General features: G+C 56.9%; 4 protein-coding genes across 18 annotated transcripts in view; 1 reads left to right on the forward strand and 3 right to left on the reverse strand.

Annotated features, from left to right (window-relative positions):
* Positions 1-974: 974 nt before the first annotated feature.
* On the forward strand, positions 975-24,430 carry SHMT2 (serine hydroxymethyltransferase 2). 2 transcript variants are annotated; one of them, XR_009246701.1, is made up of 13 exons: positions 975-1,085; positions 2,459-2,656; positions 3,052-3,131; positions 3,259-3,459; positions 3,647-3,728; positions 3,845-3,967; positions 4,060-4,199; positions 4,469-4,634; positions 4,753-4,852; positions 4,948-5,103; positions 5,202-5,309; positions 5,459-5,694; positions 24,415-24,430. XR_009246701.1 is itself a non-coding variant. In XM_004582929.2 (12 exons), exons 1-12 carry the CDS (start codon positions 1,053-1,055, stop codon positions 5,584-5,586), a joined length of 1,515 nt encoding a protein of 504 aa, XP_004582986.1. In that variant the 5' UTR covers positions 975-1,052; the 3' UTR covers positions 5,587-5,972. The 2 variants fall into 2 exon arrangements, 1 of the variants encoding a protein (XP_004582986.1); XM_004582929.2 differs by lacking the exon at positions 24,415-24,430 and having other exon boundaries at positions 5,459-5,972.
* NDUFA4L2 (NDUFA4 mitochondrial complex associated like 2) lies at positions 6,113-8,188 on the reverse strand. Its single transcript, XM_004582932.2, has 4 exons — positions 8,050-8,188; positions 7,624-7,712; positions 6,876-6,936; positions 6,113-6,798 (listed from the first exon to the last, which is right to left on the reverse strand). Exons 1-4 carry the CDS (start codon positions 8,116-8,118, stop codon positions 6,742-6,744), a joined length of 276 nt encoding a protein of 91 aa, XP_004582989.1. The 5' UTR covers positions 8,119-8,188; the 3' UTR covers positions 6,113-6,741.
* On the reverse strand, positions 14,310-19,432 carry STAC3 (SH3 and cysteine rich domain 3). Of its 2 annotated transcripts, XM_004582933.4 has the most exons (11): positions 19,139-19,432; positions 18,618-18,885; positions 18,298-18,395; positions 18,008-18,080; positions 16,619-16,713; positions 15,452-15,518; positions 15,276-15,325; positions 14,930-15,015; positions 14,753-14,804; positions 14,525-14,662; positions 14,310-14,408 (listed from the first exon to the last, which is right to left on the reverse strand). In XM_004582933.4, the coding sequence occupies exons 1-11, from the start codon at positions 19,199-19,201 to the stop codon at positions 14,310-14,312; spliced, it is 1,089 nt and encodes a 362-aa protein (XP_004582990.1). In that variant the 5' UTR covers positions 19,202-19,432. The 2 variants fall into 2 exon arrangements, with proteins under 2 accessions (XP_004582990.1, XP_058529121.1); XM_058673138.1 differs by lacking the exons at positions 18,008-18,080; positions 18,618-18,885; positions 19,139-19,432 and having other exon boundaries at positions 18,298-18,463.
* The window catches only part of R3HDM2 (R3H domain containing 2), a 162,421-nt gene continuing 160,847 nt past the window's right edge, over positions 22,931-24,504 (reverse strand). For all 13 annotated transcript variants that reach the window (XM_058673136.1, XM_058673129.1, XM_058673128.1 and 10 more), the window contains 2 exons: positions 24,170-24,254; positions 22,931-23,331 (listed from right to left, as the gene is read on the reverse strand). In XM_058673136.1, the coding sequence (XP_058529119.1) occupies positions 22,991-23,331; positions 24,170-24,254 (426 nt within the window). In that variant the 3' untranslated portion in view covers positions 22,931-22,990. The remainder of the gene's footprint in view (positions 23,332-24,169; positions 24,255-24,504) is intronic.

Genomic DNA, 24,504 nt, shown 5'->3' on the forward strand with positions numbered 1-24,504 from the left:
CCTGTGAACAGGTAAGGACACAACAAGTGCACAATAAGAAGGTCAGGAGATGGCCTAGGAGGAAGCAGGTGTGGAAATTGGAGAAAGAGGAGGGCTAGCCAACCAGACCTGGTTAGCAGGAAAGTTTCAGTTCATCTCCACTGTGCACTTTATTGTGGCTTTTTTTAAAGATTTATTTTTATTGTAAAATCAGATATACAGAGAGGAGGAGAAACAGAGAGGAAGATCTTCCATCTGATGATTCACTCCCCAAATGACCGCAACGGCTGGTGCTGCACCGATCCGAAGCCGGGAACGAGGAACCTCTTCTGGGTTTCCCACGCGGGTGCAGGGTCCCAGTGCTCTGGGCCGTCCTCGACTGCTCTCCCAGGCCACAAGCAGGGAGCTGGATGGGAAGTGTAGCTGCCGGGATTAGAACCAGCGCCCATATGGGATCCCGGTGCGTTCAAGGCAAAGACTTTAGCTGCTAGGCCACACCGCTGGGCCCTATGTTTGTTTATTTTTAAATTTTTTATTTTATAAGCAAAGTCAGAGAGAGACAGAGGTCTTCCACAGGCTGGTTCGTTTCCTCAAATGGTCTCAAGATCCAGAACCAGGAGCCAGGAGCTTCTTCTGGATCTTTCTAAACTGGGGTGCCAGAGGTTTGTGTTTTTGTATGGAAGTCTTTGGAAAATCTCTGAGAGCCTAATAATGCTAGATCTGAGCATGCACCCAATAACTTGTCCTGACATCCGACAGGAAATTGAAACCCTGAAAAGCTAGACCGTAAGTGTGAGGTGGCTCTGAACCTATCTTCTTTCAGGGAAGGGTTTTTAAACCCTGGGTTTTTAAACTATAGATGGGAGGGGGGAAAGCGGAAGAAAGGAGACAAACTACAATTCCCAAAAGGCCTCAAAGGGTCATTACCACGCATGCGTACATCCCGCCTTCAGCTGGTTCCTATGGGAAACCCCGCTCGTCTCGCGCATGCGCTTTCAGATCAATCTGTTTCCGACCCCCTTGTCACCTCCCGCCAGAGTTGGTGGCTGGACCTTCTGCGACCCCTGGTAGAGATGCTGCCCTTCTCTTTGCTCTGGGCAGCTCGGGTAAGGATGGGGCTCTGGAGGAGTGGGGGTGGCCCGTGAAAAAGAACCCTTCCCCCCTTCCAAGTTCCCTTTCACGAACTCTGGGGTTCTCTGGGCTTTTCCACCGCGTGTGCCTTGGGGCCTTAGGGAGGGAACCATTAGCCAGGGGCTCCCCGAGACTCCTGGGCACGCTTAGGGCGAACTGATGGCCCTCCCTGCCCCAGCCTTTCGTCGCCCCAGGGCCTCGTGAGCGCCCAGTTCACGTGGCATTAGGGGAGAGGTCGGCGCCGCGTGTCCCATGGGGGACCCTGTACTGTGGAACTCGCCAGGTTCCCCCTCCTGGACCGGCCAGGGGGTCTTTCCTGCATGACCCGAGGCAAGCACACGATGCAACTGGGCCTCATTGTTGGCGTCAGACCAGAGTCCAGCCGGCGGGCACGGAGGCAAGAAGGAAGGGGGTCGGTGAGGGGCCACGATATGGATCCTGGCGGCTTCCCCTGGGACCTGCCCCTCTCCCACACTTCAGCCCCACACACATACCTGTTCCCCAGGGACTGCCAAGGGCTCCTCTCCCACCTCCATGCCTGGGAAAATCACCTCTGCAGTCAACCCGTGGCCAACCAGGCTTCTAGCTTTCTGGCTAGGGTAGCAGTTCTTCTTCAGGAAGTCCCCCTTGTCCCTGTTGGAGTGGGTAGATTCTAGAATCTCTGGGGCCCTGGCTGAGTTTGGGGAAAGCAGACATATGGGACGACAACTTTGCCCTGGGGGTTTTCAGAGTCATTTGGGGTGGGGGAAAGGGGGCTTGTGGAGGGCATTTTCAAGGTGAGGTGAGTGTCGCTGTCCCGCAGCGATGGACTTGATGCACGGAGCCGATAATAACACGCGTGGACTCTGACTGATAGTCAAAGTTTATTAGTGGCATCAGACTTTATACACTGAGGGTCATATGGGATAAGAAAGGAAGTATTAAGCTTATCAACAAAACCTATCAACTGTTTCTATACTTTTGTTTGGAACTCCTTTTGTATATTCTACCATGTGTTCTCATTTGCATGCTGTCCACTCAACTGTTCTTATACAGATGATATCCAATCAGGTATACAAAAGGTTGTTATCACACAAATATTCAGTCAACTGTAATCCTGTGCTCCCTGACCTTCTAGGGTCACAATGTCCTCCTACAGTGAGAATGGAGTGAATTAGTCCTACCCCCTGGACATTGATCTCAAACCTTGGCTCTGAGAGGTGGGGGTGTGAGAACCGGAGCGGGCTGGCTGGACAGCTGGCCGCTGGCTGTAGAGCCCAAGGGCCTTGCCAGCCTGGTAGAGGGCGATCGGCGGGAGCAACTCCTTGGCACCCCAGGTGTGTTTGACCTCGACTTCTCCTGCCCCCAGCCTCTGCAGAGGTGCGGCCAGCTAGTCAGGTCAGCTGTGCGGGCCCAGCATGGCAAGGCTGCCCAGACCCAGGCCGGGGAAGCAGTGCAGGGCTGGAGCGGCCAGGAGAGCCTGGCAGCCAGTGACCCTGAGATGTGGGAGCTGCTGCAGCGGGAGAAGGACAGGCAATGCCGCGGCCTGGAACTCATCGCTTCTGAGGTGGGACCCGAGCAGAGGGGCATGGGTCGGGCCTGGGATGTGGAGCCACTCTGCTGGGCTTGGGCATCTTCTGCCACTGTCCCTCTGATGCAGAAAAACAGAGTTAGCCTGGCTGGAGGAGGTGGGAGCTGCCCCAGACTTCAAAAGCACCCTCCAGTGTGTCCTCTACCCCCTCCCTTACTCCCAAGAGGGACATTGGAGCGGACAGGTGGCCTTGCTGGGGAGGCTCATCATGGCGGCTGCATTTCTGAGAATGGGGCCTTGCCAAGGAGCTCTCTGTGGAGCCTGGCTCCTCTCTGCAAGTCCTGGGTGCCCTGGCAGGGTGGGGCCGTGGGGGCCCCGGGGAAGGGGTGAGAAGCTCTGGCCCATCTGACACTGCCCCCCCACCACCTCAGAACTTCTGCAGCCGCGCTGCGCTGGAGGCCCTGGGGTCCTGTCTGAACAACAAGTACTCGGAGGGTTATCCTGGCAAGAGGTGAGGGCGAGGCCACAGGGCTGGCGCTCCCGACAGGGAGCTCCTTGGGCTCTCCTGGTCCTTGGCTGCTAGCTGACAGTCGCTTTCCTGGGACCTGATTGTGTCCACCTGCCCCCTCGCATGACAGGTACTACGGGGGAGCAGAGGTGGTGGATGAGATCGAGCTGCTGTGCCAGCGCCGAGCCCTGGAAGCTTTTGACCTAGATCCTGCTCACTGGGGAGTGAACGTCCAGCCCTACTCGGGGTCGCCTGCCAATCTGGCCGCCTACACTGCCCTTCTGCAGCCTCACGACCGGATCATGGGGCTGGACCTACCTGATGGGGGCCAGTGAGTATGTGGAAGGGGTGGCTAGGGGTAGCTGGGTGGTGGAGGAGTGGGTGGCTGGCACCTGCATCAGCCATGCCTCCCCTGTCCTGCAGCCCAGCAGCCCTCAGAGCCCACCAGAGGGACAATAGGGGCAGTAGGGAGCATGGCAAGTGTGGTTAAGTGCAGCCCTTACCTCCCCGCCCTCCAGCCTCACCCACGGCTACATGTCAGATGTCAAGCGGGTCTCAGCCACCTCCATCTTCTTTGAATCTATGCCTTATAAGCTGAATGTGAGTGCTGTGCCAGTAGTGGAGAGGGGATGCCTAGGTGTGGGTTGGATCAGGGAGGAGGGGGTGAGCTGCCCCACAGGGTTCCAGGGGCTGTAGCTGTCTGTCTGTCTGTCCAGCCCCAAACCGGCCTCATTGACTATGACCAGCTGGCCCTGACTGCCCGACTCTTCCGGCCACGCCTCATCATAGCTGGCACCAGTGCCTATTCACGGCTTATTGACTACGCTCGCATGAGAGAGGTTGGTGGGACCACTGAGTGCCCCAAGGCATGGGGAGTCTGGGGTGCTGCCAGGCCCTCCCTAGGCTGAGGCCTGTCTCTGCCTCTGTCCAGGTGTGTGATGAGGTCAAGGCTTACCTGCTGGCAGACATGGCCCACATCAGTGGCCTGGTGGCTGCCAAGGTGATCCCCTCGCCTTTCAAGTATGCGGATGTTGTCACCACCACCACGCACAAGACCCTGCGTGGGGCCAGGTAGGCTCCCCCTTGGACGGGCCCTGCCTTTCCCTCCTGTCACACCCTCTTCCGAGGGCGCTGTAGGGGCTGTATCTGGGAGGGGTTCATTGTCACCTGCAGCCCTGAAGGTCCCTGCGTGCCTGTGCTCACGGTGGCTGTTCCCTGGCAGGGGTTGTGGATGGGAGCACAGCCAGGGTGCACGCTGAGCTGCCAGCTGGCCCCTTGCCCCTGTCCCAGCCCCTCTCCTCTCTCCAGCTGCGATTGAACACACAGCTCTCCCAACACAGGTCGGGCCTCATCTTCTACCGGAAGGGAGTGCGGACTGTGGACGCCAAGACTGGCCGGGAAATCCCTTACACGTTTGAAGACCGGATCAACTTTGCCGTGTTCCCGTCCCTACAGGGGGGCCCCCACAACCACGCCATTGCTGCCGTAGCTGTGGCCCTAAAGCAGGTTGGGGGACCCTGAAGTCAGCTAGAGCTGGTTGAATGCCAGAATGGAGGGAGCCAGGCTGTGGCTCCTGAGGGTCAAGGCAGGGCACAGTCACAGATGCTGTTATCACACTTTGCAGGCTTGCACCCCCATGTTCCGAGAGTATTCCCTGCAGGTTCTAAAGAATGCCCGGGCCATGGCTGACGCCCTGCTGGAGCGAGGCTACTCCCTGGTGTCCGGTGAGCTGGGAAGCGTGGCTGAGGACCTTTGGAGGGTTGGGCAATGGCCCAGGACTCAGCATGACCCCATTCTTCATTCCACCCCTCTCCCTCAGGTGGCACCGACAACCACCTGGTGCTGGTGGACCTGCGACCCAAGGGTCTGGATGGAGCGCGTGCCGAGCGGGTGCTGGAACTTGTGTCCATCACCGCCAACAAGAACACCTGCCCTGGGGACCGAAGTGCCATCACCCCCGGGGGTCTGCGGCTTGGTGAGACCCCGGGTCTTTGTACACCCGCCCTGCACAGCTGCTGGGTGGGCTGGGGTGGTGCGAAGCCCTCCACTGACTCCTTGGCTACCGTCTCCCAGGGGCGCCCGCCTTGACCTCACGACAGTTCCGTGAGGATGACTTTCGGAGAGTCGTGGACTTCATAGATGAAGGAGTTAACATTGGTCTGGAGGTCAAGAGCAAGACTGGTGAGTGGGCCAGAAAAGACCCCTGGGCCAGCCACTGTCTGCTCGCTCCCTGCCTCCTCTCCCAGCTAGGCCCGCTGCCTACTGCCCACTGCCTACCCCACATCACCCCGGAGTGCTGACTGTATCTCTCTTCTCGCCCGTCCCTCTAGCCAAGCTCCAGGATTTCAAATCCTTCCTGCTCCAGGACCCAGCAACCAGCCAGCGGCTGGCAGAACTCCGACACCGTGTGCAGCAGTTTGCCAGGGCCTTCCCCATGCCTGGCTTCGATGAACACTAAAGGCAGTGGGGGAGCAGGGAGCAGGGGGACGCCAGACCAGAACCAGAAGCTGCTCTCCCTACCCCTGCCTAGGTCTATGCAAGGGAAGCCCAGCCACCTGTCCCTTAAGTTTCTGAGCACGCCTCCTGTGTAGGGGAAGAGCCAGGTGTGATCCTCCTTGCTACAATATGAAGCTGAGAAGAAAACACAAATCACACTTGGTCCTAAGACAGAGGAGGGCCTCTCCCAGCACCCCCCTTCTGGAGCCTTCTGCCTTAATTCTGCCTTGATCTCAGTGTTACAGCCCCCCACTTTCTAGAGGAGTGGGGGGAGTTACCCTTCTGAGCCAATGGAAGGGGTGGGTGGGCACCCTCCTTCCTATATAATAAAATGCCAACCTGCCCTGAGTTTCTGTTACTCTGGGAGGGGTCCCCTGGGCTTCTCCCTCCATGTGTACCCACCTCCCCTGCCACCAGGACCCCTGGGACTACGGCCTCCTCTCCATCTCTGATCAGAGCCGACACCAGACGTGATTAGCAGGCGCAGCAAATTCAATTTGTTAAATGAAATTGTATTTTGCCCACGGCTGCTTCTGTTTGATCCCGGGGGACGGAGCAAGGGAGGGGAGGGGTGCAGAATGGCAGGCAGAGGGAGGCCCAGGTGCATGGTGGCGGGTGGGCGGACGGGCAGAGGACCAGGCTTGGGCAGAGGACCGACCCACCCTGGGCGGGCTGGGCAAGCTCCTGTTGGGCCTGAGCTGAGCCCGCCCCTGGGCTGGCACTAGGAGCCTGGGCCAGAACGTGGGGCCCTGCCACGTCATTTTGGCACCAGAAAGCCCTGCTTCCTGCTGCTGGAGCATGTCGGCCACGCTCCACACGTAGCAGGCACCACACCCTTGCAGAGCCAGGGAGCTGGTTGGGGCCATTTGGGTCCCTACTGCTGCTGTGAGCCCTCCCTCCCCCACGTGGGACTGCAAGCCTGGGGTCAGAGGCGTTTCCGCTGCTGGGAGCAAGGGACCAGGGAGGGGGTGGAACAGCCTCCCACTGCGTGGGAACAGGGCCTGTGGAAGCAGGGGTGAGGCAGGGTGCAGACCCATGCCTCTTTCCCCATGGTCTTCAGGCAGGCAGCAGAAGACCCAAGTGAGCTTGTACAGCAAACTAGCAGCCCGGGGCAGTTTTAGAAGTCAGGCCGGTCCTTCTTGAGCTTCTTGTAGTCAGTGGATACTGCGAGGAACTGAGAGAAGGAGAGGTGGGTCTGGGACCCCAGGGATGTGCACCAGGTAGGGTAACGACCCTGGAACCCCCAGGTACCTTATATTGGTCATTGGGACTCAGGCGGTTCCAGGGTTCTGGATTGTTCTTTCGGTCCCAGCTGCAGAGCACCACAGGGAAGGGTTAGGGAGTCTGGAAGTTGCCTGGCTCCAGGCTCTGGCTATAGTCTCTGCACCCCCACCCCTAACGTCATCTCCAACCCGGAGGTGGACAGAGGGACATGTTGGTGCCGACAAGGAGACAAGAAACTTGTCACTGGTGGGGATGGGCAGGGAGTCCTGCCCGCTCACTGCCACCCTAGATGAACGCTGCAGACAGTCCTGGGAATGGAACAGAGATCCCAGCTGGAGTTGCAGCAGCGCCTCTTGCCCCCTGGAGAATCTGCAGCCCCACAGGTGTGGGGGCCATGTGACACCTCCGGCCCTGGCAGTGCCAGCAGCTGCTGCCATGGCCATAAGACCCCCGCCGCCGGGCTCCTGGGGGAGGGGGTTTGGGTTGGGAAGCACCCTTCCTCAGTGCTTCAGTGGGTGGGCTCAGAGGTGTCCAAAAGTCAGAGGCCCTTGGCCAAGTGGTGTCGCCATGACAACAGGCTGGGAGCTCCACCAAGGACTGAGTGCCCAGGTAGGCCAGAGTGGAGATGGTGGGTGTGTGTGTAGGGGGGAGGGGAGTGGCCTCCCAGGTTAGGGCAAACCTCAGTCCTGAGACACTGTGGTGCAGCCCCAGGTGCCTGGCTGGGACTCCACTTCCTGCACCCATTCCCTGATGGCCCAGGAAGCCAGGCCTTTACCAGACGTCGGGGCTGCGCAAAGCCAGTCGTAGCAGGTAGAGAGCGGCGCTGCCCAGGCCCAAGCCAATAAAACCGATCATGGGGATGAGCTGCAGGGCAGACAGAGAGTGCCTTCAGGGACATCCCCTGCAACCGCTACCCTGCCCTCCCCTCCCTGCTACCTCTCCACCCCTGCTCTGGACTCCTCCTTCCTCCTGGGACAGGATGGGGCATCTGCAAACTCCTTGAAGCCATGCTTCTGGCAGGGGGGCTTATCTCTTGCACACCCTTGGGCGCTCCTGTTCCAGACAGCCTGGACTGACGGACCAGGGCTCTGGGGTGGGGTGTAGGGCACCACTGGAGGAGGAACAGGTCAGAAAGCAGGGCCCTGCCAGAACCCAGGGCTGCAGTGGTGAGAAGATGGGGGGGGGTGTCAGCACCACTCACCGCTGGATGCCGTTTGATCTGCCGGTACAGGCGGGCTGCTGGTCCTGTCCCTGGTCCGGTTCCTGCCATCTCTTCTCCCAGTGTGGCCTCACCAGTGGCCTGGAAGTCTGTCTCCTCCCGGGGTCCCGCCTCCCATGGGGAGGGTTCAGTGCAGCTGGCTGCCCTGGTGCCTATGCTGGGGCCCCACCCCCATCTTGCTCACTCCTGCCTGCTGTTCCAGGCCCCAGGCAGGAGCAGTCTTTGTGGGAACAGATGCGTAGCTGACTTTCTTCCTCAGATGGGAATGTAGACATTTGAGAGAGGGGAGGCCTAGGACCTGAAGATGTGGGAGGAGATTGGCCATGGTGGGCCAGGCATGCAGACAACCCTGCAGCAGAATACACCTGTGGTGAGGGTATACACTTGTGTGTGTGTATGGGGTGCAGAACCAGTGAGATAATTGGGTGACAGCCCCTCTTGTCCCAGGGCTGAATGGCCTGTAACCCTGCTGAATGAGGTATGCTTTCACTCCAGCCCAGGAGTGAGCAGCTCTGTGTGTGGCTTAGTGGAGGCTTGTGGGATGCACCTGCTGGCCCTGCTGACCTGGGGTAAGGCTGCAGGTGGTGCCCTTTCCAGTTCCTTATCCTCAACTTCTCCCAACCCCCAAGGCAGCGAGGGTCTAGGGCTGTAAGGTGCAGAAGAGGGGAATGGAGGGGAAAACAGGGAAGATGCTGAGGGAGGAAGAACACAGCATTGCCTCCCTCTGCGCAGCCAGCCCAGGTGGGTGCTCTGCTGCGGGTGTGGGGGATGAGGGACCCACAGTTCTTCCCTTTCACCCCCCACCTCATCTTTGGGGTAAAAGGGTGTTGGGCTCGCAGGTGCTAAGCCTAACCGCCTCTCTGCGCTCCCACACTAAGCCCCCCACATCTCCTCCAGAGGTCCAGGAAGGGGCTGTGCTGGGTCCCCCTCTCTCCCGCCCGCCGCCGCTGGGCTCCTGGGGGAGGGGGTTTGGGTTGGGAAGCACCCTTCCTCAGGCGCGCGCCCCCCTCCCTCCTTGGCTCACGCGCTGATCCCTCCCCCGCCCCCCGCGCTGACAAGAGCGGCTGTAATTAGGCTGCGGGGTCCCGGGCTCTCCGCCTCCCTCCGGCGGATAATGAGATAAAGTGTCAGAGACACGGCGAGAACAAAGAGACAAGAGACTCGCTGCGATGCGTGCGCCGGGCGGGGGAAGGGGGCTGACGGGATGTCAGCGCGGGAGCAGCGCCGAGCCCCTCCCCGCGCGCTCCCGCACCCCTCAACCCCCTCCCGCTGGCCCTGGCGTCTGAGGGGCTCAGCCCGAGAGGCCGCACATCTGGGCTGCGCATCTGGCAGCCGTGGTACAGCTGGGCAGCCCGGCGCCGCGAGCGATGCCTGGCCCTGCGCCGCACCCCCTAGGCTCTCCTCGCCCCCTCCCCAACCCCCGTGCCCGGGCTTCTAAGGTCTGGTGACCTGGGCCTGGCCAGTTCGTTCCCCGCACTCCCCGCCACGAATAGACTGCCCTGACGCCTGCACCTGCTTTTTTGTGGTCCCCGGGTCAGCGAGCTGATTCCTGTCCCCTCTCGCCTTTGCTTTCCTCCCCCGGGGGTCGTGAATCCTGGGGACCGAGCTGAGATTTATGTTCTTTCTCCCCTATCCCCTCACATTCCCGAGACAGAGACTGAATGCCACGCTGGCCCCGCGGGCTGAGGGATGGCTGGAATCAGCCCCGGACTGAGCAGGACCCGGCCGTGAACGCTAACCCGCGCCAGGACACTTGTGCGTCTGTGGGGGAACCTGGGCGCGGGCTCCCCCTGCAGGCCGAGCGGCTCCCAAACTTGGGGCGGGGGGGACCGAGGCCTCGGGCTCCCCCTGTCGGGAGGCCTCGGTCCTGCACGCCCAGCGTTGGAGCAGGTAAATCCGCGCTTGGAGTGCGCGGGTCCCTGCGCACAGCCGTGCACTCCGGCATATTCCCGCTGCCGAGGCAGCGAGCGTCGCAGGCTCCCCTTTTCTGGTGTGAAGTGCGCTCAGAGGGCGGAGGAGGGACGCGGAACCTAGGATCAGGCTAGTTCCGTCCTGGGGCTGGGGCCTGCAGCTCCCGATAGTGTCTTCTAGACTCGGGCTTCTTTTCCTGCCTCGTTTCAGGCCGTGTGTCCATGTTGGTTCGGCTCTATCTCCATGGGTGCGTCTGCCTTTCCGTTCCTTTATCATCCTGTGTCTGTCCCTTCTTCCTGACTTGTCCTTCAGCACCTGTCTTCTTTCTCCTACAGCTTCCCGAACTGGCGGCCCCTGGTGGAGGGAGTGTGTGGGGAACGGTGGAGGGGCACTGAAGCAGGACAGCGGGACAGCCTGGGCATACCTCTGAGCTCGGCTTGGGATTCCCCCTCCGAATCATTTCACACACCCATCACTTCCGCCTGGCCTCCGTTTACTGTGGCAGCTGTGGGGAGGAGAGGGCGGCAAGGGCTCAGCAGCTGCTCGGGAGCCCCAGGGCCCCTGACCCCTCTGCCACTATTAAGGGCGCTGGTCCCGAGGCTCGCAGCGATGATCCTGATTGCATCAGCCAGACCGAAGTGGGGCCGGGAGCCGGCGAGCCAGCCAGAGAGACAAAGACGCTCGCGCCATCTGTTTATGCAAAGCGCTCTCCACCGCCAGGGACCCTAGCGTCCCGGCGCCCGGCCCAGCTCGGGGCACAGGGTCAGGAGCCCACTGCCGCCTGGTGTACCAGCCGCGTCTCGGCTTGCCCCCCGCCCCCGCCTCCCGCTCCCCAGCACCCAGAGGGGCCGCAGGGCGAGCGGAACGAGGAGGGGGCGGGGGTTGATGTGATTGGAGCGGACGCGGCTGTTTCTTCAATAATGGATGGAGATGATGCGGACGGCGGAGCCGAGCCGGCCGGGGAGAGGAGAGAGGAATAGAAATCGGGAGAGGAAGGGATGGGGGCGGGAGACTCGCCCTGGTGCGCGCGCGCGCACACACACACACACACACACACACACACAAGCGTGCGTCACACTGTCATTTGGATACTCGCCGCCGCGCGGCTCACACCCAGGCACACACCCACGCGCTGTCACCGAGACACACCTGCAGGCAGAACCGCCCAGATACACACACACACACACACACTCTCTCTCTCGCTCTCATCGGTGGCTTTTTCTGATTTTCATACAGGACGTGCGTGTGGGGGCACACACCGGTGCGAAGGGCACACAGACAAAACCACACGCCCAAGTACTCCAGGAACACCCAGGCACCCAGACACCCTGGGGCTGAGCCAGGAGCCATCCGGAGGGGACAGAGCAAGAGCGGACGAAACTCACTGAAACAGGCCAGGGACACACACACACACAGAACCCCATCAGCACATGCTGGGGAGGGGGGTGCGCAGATACCTGTCACCAATAGCAGGGGTATAGAGGCCTGTCATTGCCAGGGGTGCAGAGACAGCCCCTACACCCAACCCCAACTCCATCCCCTCCTAGCTGGCCCTTTTTGCCAGAGCTACTGCCATGCCCTGGCTGGAGGTGTGCGTGGTGGCGGGGGAGGCCGTCAGGTCCCTGGTGTAGGCCTTGTTAGCCTGCCTCAACCCAGCTGTGTAACAAGGCCCTGGTGACATGACTGCCTGGGGCTGCGCACTCAGGCCTGGCTGCCAGCTCACTCCCCTGGTTGGCAAGGCCAGGGCTGGTGGTGCAGGTGCCGTGGACCTCAACTGAACTTTTGTGGAGAAGCGGTGCAAGGGGGAACATTGGTTGGTGCCTTGGGAAAGTCCCAGGATCCCCAACCTGCAGCTCCAGAGCAGGGGTGAAAAGAGGACACTCTGTACCTCACTCTCTCCTCAGTGCTGCCCGACTGGTTGGTTGCCTTCATAGGATACTCCTCATATTTTTCTTGTTTTTATGATCTTTTATGGGTTCTTACAGAGAGTGGGGTGGGCAGTACCGAGGGGTGAGATGGGAGTTGTCTCCTGGAGCCTTGAACCCCCGGCCCCACCTCTGATCTCTTTTCAATTCAGTCGGCTCCTCAGTGGACTCCCGCGACCTTTGCCGCAGGCGGCAGCAGCATCCATCACCTGGGCGGGTACTGGCGGGGGGGTGGGGCTCTGGGGCTCCAACAGGCCTCTGTCCTGCCTTGGTACCCTTTCTCAGGACCTGCTCTCGGATCCGGATGTGTCTGCGGCTCCGCGGGACCGCGCGCTCCATCGCGACCCTGGGACCCCAGTGTTCCTCCCTCTAGCTCCTCATAGCCGGCCTCCCTCGCTCTTCCCGCCCCTCCCTTCTCTCGGGCCCTTTGCTTAATTTCCTATTAACTGCTGATAAATCCAATTAAACCGCCGCTCTAATTAGGGACAGCTGCCGGCTCCGTGAGGCGAGGGAGGGGGGAGCCCTCCGAGTGTAGGGGGAGAACAGCCGCTCTCCCCTGCTCCTCCGCACCCCCACCCCAGCATCGCCGCCCAATGAGCCAGTAAATTGGTTTTGCTTCAGCATCGTGGGGGGCCCTCTCAAAATCCCGGGGGTGTGTGCTGGGGATGGTTAGGAGGGGGCTCGGGTTTTTTTCAGTCTGCTTGATGAATAGGGTCCTAACCCTCGCCGGCGCACCTAGGCGGTGGGCGGGTCCCCTGGATGGGGCGAAAAAGGCTTCGTTTGTGTGTGTTGGAGGCGTGTGTGGGCGCTTGGGGTCTATTCCTATTCCAGCTCCACAGAAACGGCAGGAGAGGGGCTGCCCGAGTCTCCCTTTATGATCCACCCGCTTCCCTCCCTTCCCCATCCCAGGCATCCAGGACACAGTCAAGGGCAAAGGGACCCGTGAAACTGGCCCCGGCTTTGGAATGAGGCTCTGTGCTTGTCCCTTAGCCCCATCACACCTCAGCCTTCTGGAAGCAAGGGGCGGGGAGTACCCCTGTCCCAGGCCCTCCTCTTCCCCAAGCCCAGCTGAGGCTCTGCCCTCCCCGGCGGCACAGCAGATGGTGCCCGGGCTCCCGCTGCCAACCTTGCTAGGCGGTGCCAGCCTCAGCCGTGGCAGACAACGGGCAGACGAGCAAGGAGCTCCTGCCTTGGCCAAGCCTACCCTCCCCCACCCATCATCCAGCTCAAGACCCTCCGCCCGCGCCACTCCAGCCACCACCCCGGGCTGCCTCTCATGGCTCCGCTCCCAGGTCTCCCAACTCCACGTCTCCTGCTCCCTTCCCCACACCTTCCGGTTCCTCGCCACCTGCCGCCCTGACCGGGGCCGGCAATTTACATATTTGCATATGCAAACGAAAATATTTGCATAGAGCGCGCCGCAGGGGGGGTCTCGGCGAGAGCCCGCTAGCTGTCTGCCCGGCGTCCTCTAGCTCGCTACCTGTCGGAGAGGGCTGGGGCAGGGGCCGCGCGGGAGGGGTTAGGCCGCCCCCGCCTCACTAGCTCGGTTCCCGGAGGACTTGAGGAAATGTTGCCATAGATACGGCACGCTCCCCACCCCCTCCCAGGCCTAGGGTCTCAGGCTCGGCGTCTCCGGTTCTTCTCCCCTTACCCACCCTTACCCCCTCCTCATCTCTCGCTCTCCAACTGAGATCTTGCATCGCCCCCTGGCGGCCTGGCTCGGCCCTGAGCCAGGTTCCGAAATGCAAGGTGCTTGTCCGCGGCCAAATCGTTGCCAAGATTTGGGACCTGGGGGAAAGATGGAAGGCGCTGCGGTGCTAGAGCGGTCCGGCTCCGGGCGCGGGAGTTCAGGGACTCGGGGTCGGCGACTCCAGCCCGGCTCCCCTGTTCACAGGGGCTTCTCCAGGCACACACACTCGTCTCCCTCACCTCTCACACCTCAACCCCTGATTACCCTGATTGCAGGGAAGTGGGACCGCTGGGTGAGGATCTTCTGTCCTTCTGCAAAGAACACAGTTTCCTAACTTCTGTCAAAACTTTAATAAATTCGCAACGGTGGACAGTTCGCCCCCACGGCCCCTAGGCTCCTCCAGGTGGTGATGTGATCTTGGTCCCGCTCTCACGGGCTGGGCCCAAGAGGTTGCGGGTAGAGGTGCGGGTTGCTCAGGGTACCGGGTGTGCGAGGCCCTGGGCAGGGGAAGGGAGCGGGAACCAGTCCCTCTTTGCAGAAGCCCCCACACCCCCACCCCCGGTTTGGCTGACCTTCCTACCCCGTCCCCACACCTCAGTCCAGTTATTTGTGTGCCCCATTTTTTCCTCTCTCCGCCCCCCCGCCCCGGCCCCAGACTCCCCTGGGCCTGCCCAGACTGGGGCCTGGGTGTCTCCTGCCAGCAGGTGCCCGCACGCCTAGATCTCCTCCAGGAAGTCGGTGGGGAACAGCCCCACCTTGCGACCGGTGTAGACCTTGACGTAGCCACCGGCTTCATCTCCTTTCTGCACCACAATCTGTGAGAGAGATTCCGGGATCAGGGGAGTGGGATCAAGTGAGAGCAGGGGAAGTGGGGGTAGCGCCCTTGATGCGGACGGGGGTCTGCCCTCATTCGAGGCTCCAGAGCAGCTACCTGGTCCTTCTTGAGTGTGATCTGCCCTATCTCCCGGTTCCCAACGAAGGATCTTGTGACGCGGTGCACGCGCTCTCCAGCACGGACCCGAATGATGAAGTTTGGAGGGAAAAATCCGACTTTCTCCCCAATCTTCCCCTAGGGAAGGTGGGGACGGGGTCAGTGTCTGCTCTCAGTATCAAGTTCCTGGGCACACACAGCACCCCCTTTACCAGTCATTCCCCTTACCCGCCACCACTCTTCATTGGAGTCATCAATGACCGTGATTTTCTCTCCTGGCCTGGGCAGGGAAGGAGGGGCTCTGAAATGGTCCTTGGATCCAAGGACCAATAATTACACTTTTCCTCAAGTCCTTGAGTGCCCCCCACCTTCCAGCCCCCTCCCCCCACCAGCCAGGCTGCTCACGGGAAATCCAGATCATCTTTCTCCAAGGCTTTGAACCGATAGAGAGCCACAAAGTAATGAGACTGCTGGAAGCCGGGCTGCTTGTGCTGGGAGGAGAGTACGTGGTGAGTTTAGGATTCCTGTACCTCCCTGCCCTATCCCAGGGGTAGGAACCCAAGATAGGGATGTTCTCCGAACTCAACTGCATCCAGGTTAGTAGTCTGGCCATGGGCATGCGGGGATAGCGAAGGCAGGGAGAAAGGAAGAGGAGCCTCAGCTGGCTGGGCCAGGCTGGGTTGGGCTGGGGGGGTGTCTGGCCTGGATAGGGCAGAGGCCTGGGACCTTGGCCAAGAGGAGACATTCTCACTTTGTCATCTTGTGTCTTTTTCTCAGCTTTCTTATCCCCTTCAGGGTTTCCTGGGACCAGAAACAGTCACGAACTTAGTTTAGCTCCTGGAAGGCAGGCCGAAGAAAATGAGGCCTGCCCTCACTCTGCCCCTCTCTCTCAGCTCCCTCTCCGTGGGGAAGTGGGCAGGCACTCACCATCCTGGGGTTTGCCTTCCTCTGGTCTGGTGGACTCTGGCTCATCCTCCATCATGGCTGCTAGGGGCTAAAGGGGGCACCAGAGTTAGGGGGAGGGCATCTTGGGGACTCAGAGCTTATCCTGATTCTCCAGCCAGGCCAGACAGCCTCAGAGGATCTCAGGGACTCAGGGGCAGAGCCTTAGGAGAAGTTCTGGTATTGTGAAAGTGGTATTTTGTTGTTTGTTTTGATCCAAGGACCGATAATTACACTTTTCCTCAAGAAATTTCCAATTAGTTCTAGTCCCTCCTTTTTGTCTATATGTAGAAATGCATCATCCAGCATATAGGGTTCCCTCCTCGTTGTCCCACACACTGGATGAACAGACCACTGCTATTTTTCTTTGTGCTGCTGAGGAGAGTGTCTTCAGGTGAGGACCATGGATGGGACTGCCAGAAGGCATTGGGATTCTGTCTATAGAAACACCTGGAGGACCAGGGTCCCTTGGGTGTTTCATGGAGACCCATCTCAGTGAAGCCACCATGCACATTAGTCCAGAAGTCTACAGGTGTACTTCCAAAAAGTTCCTGGAAAAATGGAGTCCCAAGTGTATCTGAGTATGTAAACATTTAAAAACTACACAATGTTTTCATACTCTGCATTTTCACAAACTTTGTGAAGTGTCTTTCTGTAAGGACACTCTAATGTGTTCCTTGCTGAACAGGACTCAAGTCAATGGATTCCCAACATATTATCCCTATTATACAGGAACTGAGGGCACTCCAGGCCTGTAGCCTTGTGCCTCAATTTTGTCATTGGTGATGTGAAGGAGTCACACCAGATGATCCTTATGGACCCTTGCCTGGCTCTGGAATTATCTAATTTCTTGTAGCAGGACACATTCTCTTCCTCCAATACAAAAGCATAGCTCTTGCCTCTGTCACCTAGGGAAGGCAGAGGGCCTGGGATCAGTCTTTGTGTGGTTAGTTGACAATTTCAGACTCAACACTCTCTCGCAGGGGCTCCTAACCTGAGGTTCATGGTGGGCTAGAGCAGGTCCAGTGTACACGAAAGAATGGCTGGGTTATGTGCATTTACAGGGGAAGACAACCCACAGGCTTGTGCAGCTCCAAAGAGGTCAGTGACATGTCCCTCTGGAGAGGCCTGGTGGGGAGGGAGGGTGCTCACATTTTTCTTGTCGGCCTGTCCCTTCTTCCGTTCTTTGTTTGCCATGATCACTCCCGTGCGCAGGGTTTCAAACACAGGGTCATTGCGATTAGCAGCTGGTGGAATTGGAGGGGGAGGAAGACATTATTGGGAAGGTAGGGAAAGTCTTGGAAGGAAGAGAGACCTCTTAGGGAAGGGGTAGATATGTGTGGGTAGACAGACGCCCAAGAAGAGAGTGTGTGTTTGAGGGGTGGGTTAGGGAATGGTCATCTGGGCAATAATGAGGTCACCCATCTGCAGAGGATGCTAAAAATATCACTGGAAATGGAATGAGATGGAGAAAAAGATGTGTCAAATCTCCTTCCAGGCAGAGCATTGTATGATGCTGGGAAACTGACAGTGGCCAGTTTCTTGGGGGTGAGGGTATTACACATACCCTCTATTCTTCTAAGAAGAGTGGTCCCTTAATTACTGGCTTTTCTCTGCTGAGTGGCATGTGCCAGCTGCAGTGCTGTGACCAATGGATTTTTCATTTTTACCCACATGCCCTGCAAAGTTGTTCCTTGTCCAAATAAATGTTGAGGGAATTGTCAAGAAATACATACTTCCAAAGGTTGCCAAGTTATGCACCTGTCCAGGGTGCCTGCCCGGAATCTGGATGTGGCTGAGTCTGGGATGATTCTGTAATGAGCATGAGGACAGTATAGAATCCTTTCTCTTGCTCAGAAATGGTTTTCCATATGAACAGCACAGGTTCAGACTTGCAAATGAAAGTTTCAGTCTTGGCTCTAACTCTCGCTGTCTGCACACAGCTCCAGCCCCTCCTTACCTCCCTCAGCTACAGGACAGGGTAGTACTAGTGTGGCAATGAAGATGGCTATAAACGTTGGAGGGGACTTAAAAAGTTCATGAACAGATAGAATAAAAAGTAAGGTTTAGGAAGTAGGCAGTTGGCCTATCCTCCCACACAGACTAACATGCCTGTCTCTTGCCTCTGAGTGCCTGGCTTTGAGTGCCTCCTCCAGCTTCCTGCTTAGTGCAGTCCCTGGGAGGGAGCAGTGCTATTCCAAGCAATTGGGGCCCTGTCATCCATGTGGGAGACACCTAAATTGAGTTTCTGACACTGGCCTTGGTCCGCCCTAGGCATTGTGGGCACATGGGGAAGTGAAACAACAGAGGAGAGCCCTCTGTCCCCCCAAAAGAATTATTTTGGTGTCAAATACATTCAGAATCCACACAAAGTATTCTTGATGTGCACTGTCTACTTGTCTTTTTGAAGACTCCTCATATTAAGATGACTCCTAGGAAGTAGAACGTTTCTGCTTCAAAACATGACTTTCAAAGTTAGGGGTGGTGTGAAAACATCTCTGAGGTTTGCCCATTCCCTCAGGTCCAAAATGGGGCACTTACAGGAATCTTTGACACAAGCGTACTGCTGGTTGCTGTAGAGTGGGGAGCTATAGGCCCGATGGAAACCAGGGGGCTGTAAGGATGGGATGGGAGGAAGCATTAGCAGTGGTAGGGCAGGGTCCAGACCCCATGTCTCCCATAAGTGCTCATCCCTTTGCAGAATAAGAAAAGGGCCTAGCAAATAAAGCAGGGAAAGAGAGGGATGGCATGAAGAGAGAGCAGCAAGGGTGTGGCTAGCCAGTCCCCCACTACCCCTTTCTCGCTCTTCCCCTGTCCCCTGGCCTACTCACGATCTTGCCGAAGCATCTCTGCATCTCCACATAGGGCTGACAATGTTCATGAATGTTGGTCTTGCAGTTCTTACAGCGAAGTCCAAATTTGTTGTTGACTTGGGGAGGGGAGAACATCTGTGTAAGGTTCCAGGTTACCCTTTCCCTTGGCACCTACTTCACTCGCTTCTAGACCAGGACCATGTGCTCTGAATCTTTAACAGCCATTTCCTTACGTCCAGTCTTGCCCTGGGCCACCTGCTACCCACAGGACTCTAAGCCCTCTCCTGCATGCTCCCTTGCCTCTGACATCACATTCTCCACTTCCCTTCGTGACTCACGCACAATCATCCGGGCACAGACATCACAGAACTTGGGTTTCTTGAAGAAATGATCTTTGAATTTGTGGGGCTTGTCGTTGACAAGCTTAGGAGGCTCTGGGGGTGGCTCCTCCTCCTCCTCCTCTTCTTCCTCCTCTTCTTCATAGATGTAGTAGATGGGCCCACCCCCAGCTCCCACTGCCTCCCCATTGGCCTGAGGTTCTGGGGGCAGCTCCATCTCCTTTGTTTCTGCAGACCCCTTCCTGAATAACTGCTTCAGCCGCTGCAGCTGAGGGAGGAGGTGAAGAAAACCCAATGTTAAAAGGCTGGTCTTGGCTCCCTAGAGTAGGTGCTGTTCTAGCTAACCACATTCTTGGGCTGGGGCAAGGAATGCAGCTGGGGTAGGGATCAGGGGAGCAGCAGGTGCTGGCTAGTCCTCTAACACATATTAGTCACAGATGATTCACACACAAATCAACCCAAGCACTTTTCTTTAGGGTTGCAATGGCTTCCCCACACCCAATGGTCAGAGACCCACTCACCCCACTTTGCCCAGCCTCAGCTGGGGAGGGCTTGGGGGACTCCAGCACCTCCTTTTCTGTCATCCTGCAAGAGGTCAGACTCCACTAGGAAATCCACTAGGAAACATCAGGGGATGGCCATTGTTCCCTCCCTCCTTCTCACTGAGGTAGGGTGGTCCTTGAAGGGGAGGCTTGGGAAGAATCTGGTGGGGTTCTGTCGGGAGGGCTATGAGCAGCAAGATTTCACGAAGCTCAGAAGGAGGTTAGTAAACTTCCCAACCAGTACCGTGTTCCCATTCATCCTCCCACTGGAGGGACATCCGTAGTGTATAGCCCGACCTGGCTGCTTGGCCCACCCATCACTATGCCTCCCACACATGCCTTCCCTTCAGGTTTACTGTCTGTCCCCGTGTGCATACAAGCTTGAGTTCTGGACACTTCTCCCTTCTTTTCTGAGTCCTGGGGACCTGGTGCCTAGTTCTGTCCCAGCCTGCTTCAGTCCTCAGCTATTTTCAGAGTAATATGAGCCTTTGCTTCCCTTACTATTCCATTCTCTGGACCCCACCCCCACCTCTAATCCTAAACCTCATCCTGGAATAGGGTTAATTCCGCTCCTAAAAACCCAACTACTTACAAACAAGGAGAGAAATGCAGAAGCTGACTAGACTGGGGTTGGGGAGGCTGGGAGGACAAACCTGGAAAGGGAAAGGGGATCAAGAGGCAACTTACGTTTGGGATTCCCTAAGTCAGTCCGTGCAGGGACAAGAGTGCCCCTGGGCCCTTGATGGTGGTGTCGAGGGAGGACTGGGCCTCTTCCTTGGGGGCTGAGCCCCCCCCCCCAGTACCTTTGTACTCACACCAACCACTTAGATGGTTATTTGTAGACCTCCCAGCCTCTTGCCTTGGTGTCAGAGCTGAAATGACAGGCCTGGAGGGAAGTGGACAGCTGAGCCACACAGCTGACACAGAGAAATTGGACACGAGAGGTCTGGGCAGGGCTGAACCCTAACTCCACCCATCCCCCCATCTGCTGTTCCTATTCTTCTGGAGTGAGCAGGACAGGCTCAATGACACATGTATCTGTTTAGGCTGTGTACCCATTTCAGGGGTTTGGACGACTGTAGGTAAAGTAAGATGAATTAGACCCCTCCCCACTGAGTCCACGAGGCTCAAACATCCCCCAACCTCAACCCTCTCAGAACTCCTTTAGGAACAAGGCTTTAACAAAAGCAGTTGTCTTCCACAGGGACTGTTACAAGTCCCTGTGCCCACAGATAATCACTGAGCCTCAAACCTTCAGGTTAGCATGGTTTAGGAGCTGGTGAAGGAAGGGACTGCATATGATTGCCCTCCTGTGAGCTACGTGAGGTGACCTTCTTATACCTGGGCAGCTCCACAGTCACCCTGATATCCTGGAAAGGAGGGAGCTGCAGTACTCTGCAGTACCGTTCTACATCTGCCAGGGGTCTCCAGGACAACCTGCCTCCTACTCCTCTAAACTCTCAGCTTCAAAATAAAGCAACCTGGGGCTCGGCAGCGTGGCCTAGTGGCTAAGGTCCTCGCCTTGATCCCATATGGCCGCTGGTTCTAATCCCCGGCAGCTCCACTTCTTCTCTTTCTCTCCTCCTCTCAGTATATCTGACTTTGTAATAAAAATAAAATAAATCTTAAAAAAAAAAAATAAAGCGACCTGCAAGGGCTATCAAAAAGGCAGGCTGGGGCTTTTGTTGGAGGGATTCTAGGGAGAGGGTGCCCTTACCAAGGTAGTCTGAGACTGTAGCTGCCTTCTACAGGGAGGTTTTTTTTTAAATCATGTGTGAGTAGCAGTTTTATCAAGAGAGAGCTTTGGGCCTGGCACAATGGCTCAATGGCTAAATCCTTGGTTTGCAACCACTAGGATCCCATATGTGCATTGGTTCATGTTCCAGCTGCTTCACTTCCCATCCAGATCCCTGTTTGTGGCCTAGGAAAGCAGTGGGAGTGTGGCCCAAGACTTTGGGACCCTGCACCTAAGTGGAAGACCCGAAAAAAAGCTCCTGGCTTTAGATTGGCTCAGCTCTGGCCATTGTGGCCACTTGGGGAGTAAACCAGCAGATGGAAGATTTTTCTGTTTCTCCTCTCTGTAAACCTGCCTTTCCAATAAAAATAAATAAATCTTGAGGTGGGGGAGGAGAGAGGGGAGAAAGAGAGAGCGAGCGAGCGAGTGCCTGGGTCAGCCTTTTACATGGCCCTTGTTTACTGATTCCATCTCTGGCCCCCAAAGCCCCAGTATATGAACTAAGAGGGGCAAAGACTTGGCTGATATTCCGTCTTACAGGGATGCAGCTCTTGCCTCCTCTTTGGGCAAGGGCAAGGCTGTGAGAGCAGCAGCTCTTAACTCAAAGGGGAACGATGTTGAGGTGCTTATGTAAAGCTGCTTTATTGATTGTTTCATCTGTGAGAAATACGGCTGGGCTGCAAGTTGGGTCAGACAAGTTCTTGGAGGGGGAATGTATGTGGCTATAGCTACAGTCACCCAGACTCCAGCGGTGTTTAGTCAGTGTACTATGTGACACCTACCCACTGCTTTTTCTTTCTTGAAGGGGTTGGGGAGATTGAAATGGGGTACTGGACCACCCTGTCTCTTGGTCAGTCGGGAGGAGTTCTAAGTACTTGGGACAGCAGGGAACACAAACATAAAACTACACTTCATGGTCAGCTGGGGCAGCTTTGATGGTTAAAAACAGCCTCTCCTATTGCTGCCATGTAGAAACAAATCCTCTGACTTCAGGATTCAAGAAATGCCCAAGTCTGCAACCTCTGAAGGGCTTCCAGAAGCTTCAAAGGACAAGTATCTCAACTCAGCTGTAGACTTCACTTACCTTCATTAGTTCAGTCAGAGGGACCCCACATGAGTGCTGGGAACCTCAGTGGCCATCTCCTTATCCAAATGTTCTTTTACTGATATGGACACAGAGGTTCCAAGGTAAGGGTGTTGCTCAAGGAACTCAAGACCATGGCTGAGCTGGGAGAGGCCCACACCAAGGTCCCAAGTAGCCCAGTCCCCATGGAGAGCCTAAGCAGCGAGAAGGATGTCACAGTGGGAGGAATGTTGGGAAGCCAGGGTGCACATTGGAGAAAGGCGCCCCCAGCCAACTCCTCTAGCAGCTGTTGGGTGCACCATGCCCAGGGCCTCCAATCCTACCCACCCCAGGGAAGCAATAGGAAAATAGGGACTGGTGTCCAGTGACAGATTTTTTTTAATATTTAAAAACAAAAACAACTTCTGTTTGAATACCCCCCAAACAGGAAACAGATTAAATAAAATTTACAATGAATATACTCAGCAAACATCTGTATGTGCAATTAAATACTGTGTCTGTCACTGTGGCACGAACCTCAAACAAACAAGATACAAGTGTTCGAGGGGGTGGCGGAGTCCCAAGTTTTAACTCTGTGGGGCCTGGGGATATGAGATGGGAGAAGTAAGAGGATAGGGAAATCAATTTTGCTTGTCTTAATTCTGTTCATATAAATATATTCAGAGATCCAAAAATGAAAGGGAATTTGTGATGGTAAGGAAATAGGGGAACAGGGGAGTATGGGACACTCCCAATTCTACTTGACCAAAAATATGAGAGAAATTAATTCCATGGTGGGACAGAGATAAAAAATGACAGAAGAGTATGGGAAGAAGGGGGGAGACGGGGTGGGGGGGCACAGGGGTCAGCCAGGGAACAAGAGAGCAGCCCTGGCAGAGGAGTGGAAGGAGTCCAGGTCAGTGGATCTGACTCTGTTCCTAGCACTGTCCCCAGTGTCTTAGGCTCCAGCGTCTGTAAGGATCCTGCCCCACCCCTGTTGCGCCCACCACCCCCCTCCCAACCCTGTGTTCATTTATTGGGAGCTGGCTCGTTCCAGGATCCTCAGGTCATAATTCTTTTTGGCCACTCGAAGTTTGAAGCGACTGACGGAGTTGTTCAGGCGAAGAGAGGCGTTCTGGGCAGCCAGGGGGCTGGGGAATACAGCCACGATGGTGTACAAGGCGGCAAGGTCCGAGTGGCGGCCATTCTCGGCAGTCCCACCACTATCCCCACTGCCCCCACCAGGCAGCCCCTGAGTGTCCTTGAGCCACTGTATCTTGGCGCCAGACATTGCAAGCTGAGTGAATAGTTTGTCCGCTTCGGTACGAGTGATGCCCTCAGGGAGATCTGTCACCTCCAGGACCCGCCCCAGGACTGGAAGGGAAGGAGAGAAGCCACGCAGTGAGCTTAGGTAAGCAGGACCAAGCAGTGATGAGGTGGAGAGGCATCCAGCTGATCATGTCTGCACAAAGCACCTTTGGGATCCTGGCCATTCTGGTTTCAGCCTCCACCCCCACCCTCCAGCAGGCCAGCTCCCCAGCACCCAAACTCTTATCAGGGCAGTGAGGAGGGAGACAAAGGAGCCTCCGTTTTCCAGGCTGGGAAGAGGACCTGGAAATCAGAATCGCAGCTCATCAACTGGGGAACTCCAAGCAGCTTTGTCCCAGGGCATTGCTGCTGGGAAGGGAATATGGCTTTGCTGAGGTCTTTCAGTCGGGTCAATGGGACAGTTTGACGGGTTTCCCACCATGCCCTGCCACACCCAGGCCAGCTGCCTGCAGCTTCCTTCTTACCCTCCAGAGAAGACAGTTTGCCTTCCTTTCCTTGCTCAACAACCTTGGGGGAACTCCCAAGAGTCTTGTGTGTAGAGGGCTACTTCTCTGTATCCCCCCAACCACATCCTCCCAAAGCGGACACAGGACCACCAACAGCCTGTGTCCTGGTGAAGATCAGGCCCTCCCATATGACACTGTTGGTAATAAGAGGTGTAGCAGCTCCAGCACCATGTTGTTCAGGCATCTTGACAGCATCTTCTTCAGTGCTGGGCAATGCCTTGCTAAGAGAACTGATACTTCACTTCTCCAACTTCTGTTTGCCCTTGAGCACAAAGGGGCTCTGTCATTCTCCACCCTAACAAAGCTGGCTTTCCCCATATTTCTGGGCTGCTTAGGGGAAGAGTACCTTTTTGGGGGCTCAGCATCCTGCTACTCACCAACATCTGTGGTCCCCAGGTCAGTGGAGGCAGATTTGAGTGCTTGTCTTTTGCCCCGGTTTCCATGCTTCAATCCACTTTGTCCCTTAAACATTCAAAATTTGAATCTCATTCCAAGGAAGCAATATTAACTGCTTCCATCCCAGTGTCTGCCTGGAGATGGAAGATCCCACCTGGAGAACCCCACCCCAGCATTCAGGTTGGCTGCTGAGAAACAAAGAGCCCCTGTGGAGGAAGTGCAGAAGTAGGGCAGGCCTCCTGCTGCCTGTCCATTCTGGGTGACTCCCCGTCCACCAGCTGGCTGAAGCAGTGGCTCAGTGATAGGGACCTAAATG

Source organism: Ochotona princeps, chromosome 15, assembly GCF_030435755.1.
Source record: "Ochotona princeps isolate mOchPri1 chromosome 15, mOchPri1.hap1, whole genome shotgun sequence".
In the NCBI taxonomy this organism is placed as follows: Eukaryota; Metazoa; Chordata; class Mammalia; order Lagomorpha; family Ochotonidae; genus Ochotona; species Ochotona princeps.